Genomic DNA, 5020 nt, shown 5'->3' with positions numbered 1-5020 from the left:
CAAGAAAATTCCTGAAAACCTGTGTCCTTCTGATCCTCTCCTTCCTTCATTTTGAGCATTGGGTATTTGTCCCAGCAACAAGTAAACAGTAACTAAGACACCAAGTTAACGTGCACTTAATATTTGCTCAATATTTTTTCAACAAATAATTACTTTCTTAATTATGATGAACTTCTTCTCAAAGGTACTTAGGCCATGTCCTAGATATCTTACGCTATTACCAGCAATGATTGATCGCTAGTTACAGTAGCAATTTAGCAACGTTCAGGTGGGTATCATGTTTGCACTCCTACACCGTAAGGCACCTGTCTCCACGTGTTTCCAGGAATGCAGGGTCTCTGGGAGAAGTGTCCCAAAGCAGTCCTGAACAGGTGAGAGAGGTGTTGCAGTTGAGCTACCTTTCATCCATCAACTGTGACTGCTGAGAATGTATCAGCGTCATCGACTGAATATCAGCATGGTACACGTCAGACGGCGCTCTTCGGTTTTACAGTGCGTTCAGAAGCCACTGTTGTCAAGAGTGGTGGTCTTTTAACTTGACAAGTGCCATTTTTTGGTTGTGTATGAATTGCTAAAAAGTTTTGAACAGAGTTCTGTTAAATTTACAACTAAAAGATTTGATTATTAATATTAGTAATGTATTAGTCCTAAAATTATCAAATCACGATGAGATTTTCTTCATCCATGGGATTCAACACGGAGGACTAACTAAGTGTTATTGATGGGAATATTCCAAGTATAAAGAAGAAAACAGATTTTCCCCTAAATTATAAAAGATTTATCTTACTACAAATCAAACCTACAGCTCTATCTGTCTATCTATCTATCTATCTATCTATCTCTCACAAATAGATATTCTGGCTGGTCTTTTCTGTCATATGAGAGGAAAATTCCTCAGTTAAGGTATGTTGTCACTTTGTCAAATGTGCCCCCTTGAGCTCCTGAGTATCATGAGAGAGACTGACTAAGGTGAAGAAGGAGGTGGCAGTGTGTGTTGTGTTCAGTGACCTCCAAGGATATCGCAATAGGAACATCTTTGCTGTCTTAGGAGCAAACCTGGTCAAGTTGTTTTTATATTTTATCTTCTAATTATCTACGTACGTCTGAATTCTGTCACTGCAGTTGGAAACAATTTGGATGAAAGAGCAACAGTCACGCATACAAGTAGCCTTAAGATTTCACTCACAATTGACTTCAAAATTTTACTCTCAGTTACAGAGTTCTGTTGATAAATCTGCAGGCTCTTTTTGTCACATGAGTCCTTGGATCCTTTCTAAGCATATTGCTCCCGCTTAGTTAGCATCCCTTTGCCCAGGTGGGGGTCTGCAGCAGTCTTTACCTGGCTCATTTCTGTCATCATAAAGGCGCCGATGGGAAAATGAATCTGTTTTCCTCTTTCCACACAACAAGTAGCCCACGAGGCTGAGCAAGGAAACTCCCAGAATCGCCCCTAGAATGGCCCCAAACACCACTCCAGGATTTTTGTTTTCTGGAGGACAAATAAAGTTACAGTAAAGATGTAGGAAGTAATTATTAAAAACCACAATGGAATGCATGTGGACTTTCTAGGTACAAAAGAGTGTTCAGAGGGTGTCAAAATTAGGTAACATCGACACTGTGCATTTGTGTATGTGTGACACACACACAGACACATGGAGAGCAAGCCACGGTTGCTTGTCGTCGCACTTAATTACGTCTAAGTCTTAGCTTTATGCCTCCAGCATGAGCATGGGAAGGCCGGGTGTCTTCACCACTGACAGCTAGTGTCAGCATCGGGTGCTGTACTCAGTGAGTTCTTCATGAACTCTAAACCTCTGATAAAATTTAATGGCTGTGTGAAGTTTGAGTTTTTTGGCAGAACTGGGGGTTGAACTCAGACCCTTGCGCTTGTCAAGGAAGCGCTTATTCTACTGAGCCATCTCCCCAGCCCTAAATTATTAAATTTTATATTTCAAAGTTTGACATAAACCTGAAATTCATGAAACAGCTAAATTGCACATAAATGATTTTCATTAGGATTTAAATTAAAAGTTAAGGCAGATTTTCTTCCATTGAGGTTGTCCAAATACATTTTTACTTGCAGAGTTCTACTATTGTCTTGTGTCATCCAATAATTTATAAATTCATTCATTTTGTTTAATTTTTCAAAACTTGCACACATATACTTTTAAAGTTCATCTTGATAGTAATTCTATAAGCACATGAAATTCTAAGCTAAGCTTTGGTAAAAATTGTTAGCGAGGAATGCCAACTCTAGAAAATACTAGACAAATTTTCATTTGTTTCCCTTTCCAAACTGAGTTTGTATTCCTCTGCTTTCCAAGTTTCTGCAATGCTTTGTGTTGTGTTTCTTTCTAGATTGTTTGTTCCGTAGTTCTCAAAGGGTAGTGAAATAAACAAAGTTGAAATCACCCTTTTTTATGAATAGGGCAGGGTATACAGGGTCTCACCGCATACATCGGACTCATAGTGACCCTCTTGTTTATAGCCTCCCAAGTGCTTGGATTATAGGTGTGCACCACCATGCCCAGCCTCAGTCTCTGTCTCAGTGTACTCCAGGGGGCGCCTGGCACAGCAGGCCTAGGGATTGAACTCCCAGTCCCTGCATCTGCCTAAGTAGGTGCTTTAATCAGCTGAGCTACTTGGCCAGCCCTCAGCTCCTATCTTTATTGATCTAAGCTTCTCATTTCTTCCCAGAGTCTATTCACGATCTGTGACAATGCTTAGCAAATGCTCAATTAAGCTTGAAAGAACTTCACTATTTCCAATATACTTGGTGACTCCTTTCCAAATAAGTAAGAATTACCTGTGCTGTTACACTTGGCATTATTTTTCTAGAACGATACAATCCTTAAATTCAATCTCTGACTTACTTGGAGATTCAATTCCAAGTCAAAGAAAAATTCAAGTCATTTATATTTACCTTTCTGGGGCTCTGACGTACTCGGAAAGAGCTTCGAATTGTTAGTGAATTTCAAAGTGGGCTGTACTGTTGATTTTTCTTGATAGGGAGTAAAGCCCGCAAAGCTGTCTGCATCTGTGGGGGTCCATCCAGTTGGCTCCGTTGTGAGCGGTGTCACAGACTGGGTGGTTGGCACTGGAGGGAGGATGCTGATGCCAGTGGAGCTATTGTTGGGAACGTACACAGTGTCCTTGTCCAGGGACCAGCTGAAGTTTTCTAATGATGCAGTCCTTGTGGAATTGGGGTGTGTTGAGACCTGGACAAGACTTTCATCTGCTAGAGTTGAGTTCAAAGGCAATTTGGAAACAAAGCTGTGGACCAAGGGGGGGCTTGTAGAAAATGTGGCCGTGGGTCCTGGAGCCTTAGTGAAACTGCCTGTGGTTAAATTTCTGGTCGAAGTTGTTACATAGGATGAGTCCAAGCGAAGTGAATGAGCTGCCCTGGCCATGGAGACATTTTTGTTTTCTTTGTCTGAATTTTCATTTGTTTCTTTTTCCAAACTGAGTTTGTATTCCTCTGTTTTCCAAGTTTTTGCAATGCCTTGTGTTGTGTTTTTTTCTAGATCATTTGTTCCATAGTTCTCAAAGGGCAGTGAAATAAACAAAGTTGAAATCAGCACAATTTTGGCTAAAGTCAGCATTGTGGCTTTTCTTGCTATTGGCTTTACTCAGAGGAATCTGAAAAAAATATAATTTGAATTATTAAATTAAGTATTGAGTTTCTATGTACCTACATTATTATTATTTTTACTATTATTATTTTTTTCAGTCTTTTTTGTTTCTTGTTTTTTTCTATTTTGTGCAAGGTCTCCTTATGCAGTTTGGACTCATAGTAATTCTCCTGTTTTCAGCCACCCCAGTGCTGGGATTACAGGCATGTGCCACCACACCCGGTCTCGATCACAAGTTCAGTGTGCCCAGAGGCAGAGCCAACACATCATGCAGTACTGGGGATCAAAGCCCAGTCCCTGTGCTTGACAAAGCAGGTGCTTAGTCCGCTGAGCTGTCTAGTAGATGCCTGGAAAGTTCTTTATGAACTCTAGACATGTATTTCCTTCCTCTAGCTCAACAAGCATTTCATTCCCATCTACTCTGAACCTGTTTACCACTGTCACTAACGCAAGCTGTAGAAGCAATGTCGAGACCACTACATGGAGGAAGAGGGCTAGATTTTGCACACTGTTGCCAAATTTGAGATACTGTGGTTATATTGGGCATATTCTACTTAATCCCAAATTGGGAAGAGTTAGGAAGAGTTTTGGGTTTTAGGAATTATACTCACACTCCTATTCGATAAATGAAGAATTTGAGTGCAGGTGGAGACTCGACATAGTTAGAACTGGGTGTAAAATCACAGCGCTGAACTGCAACCCATGGCTATCTTCTGGCCTCCATGCAGAAGTGCACAGTTCGTAAACTGGACTGAAAGGAGGGCGACTTCGAGGGCCAGCTCTGTGTTTCAACCCTGCCGTCTGCAGTAGAGACCTGCTTACAGCGATCGCTGTAACGAACTGCTGCTTCACCAGCAGGACAGCACCCAAGCTGACAGGTTCTGAGAAGCAAGCAAGATGGCAGAGGAAGAGGCGCCCTGCTGAGCCCTGGCCAACAGGAAGGGCTTGGCAGCAGCAAGCCATGCCTGCGGCATTCTCCTGTCTCACTCGGTCCTCTGCTGTCTCACAGCCATACCGCCCTCCTGAGACAAGACTGGAAGTGCAGCTTATACGAAGCACAACCTGCATGTGACCTACCTACGACTCAGAGCACTATGAGTGAAATTTAGTCAATAGAAGCAGACCACTCAACTCCAGGCCTACTTTGTGCACAAATTGAAGGTACTTTGAACTGAAGATTTATGTAAAGCAAAAATTGCACTAGTTCTTCCGATTTTTTGTTAAAGTTAGACCATTCCTCTTCAAACAATAAAATGAGAGATCTACCTGTACAGTCCCTGAATGGGACCTTATTGTGCTTAGAATCTTTCAAGCTGGTGGACCCAGAAAACAGAAGGAGATGTGGCCGCTGCTCTTCAGGTCCCATAATGCCTGCTGTTTCTCAGAGC

At 41.8% G+C, this 5020-nt stretch overlaps 2 protein-coding genes across 2 annotated transcripts in view; one reads left to right on the top strand and one right to left on the bottom strand.

Moving 5' to 3' along the window:
* Ano3 (anoctamin 3) overlaps positions 1-5020 on the top strand; it is a 405337-nt gene that overhangs the window by 339505 nt on the left and 60812 nt on the right. The window lies entirely within an intron of this gene.
* The window catches only part of Muc15 (mucin 15, cell surface associated), a 10962-nt gene that overhangs the window by 1297 nt on the left and 4645 nt on the right, over positions 1-5020 (bottom strand). The window contains exons 2-3 of the mRNA XM_004644120.3: positions 2924-3639; positions 1340-1489 (exon numbers count right to left, since the gene is read on the bottom strand). Coding sequence (XP_004644177.1) covers positions 1340-1489; positions 2924-3602 — 829 coding nt within the window. The 5' untranslated portion in view covers positions 3603-3639. The remainder of the gene's footprint in view (positions 1-1339; positions 1490-2923; positions 3640-5020) is intronic.

This window comes from Octodon degus, unplaced genomic scaffold (genome assembly GCF_000260255.1).
Source record: "Octodon degus isolate 3935 unplaced genomic scaffold, OctDeg1.0 scaffold00193, whole genome shotgun sequence".
NCBI lineage: Eukaryota > Metazoa > Chordata > Mammalia > Rodentia > Octodontidae > Octodon > Octodon degus.
Note: the sequence above shows the minus strand (reverse complement) of the source record. Positions and strands in the feature narration are given on the sequence as shown.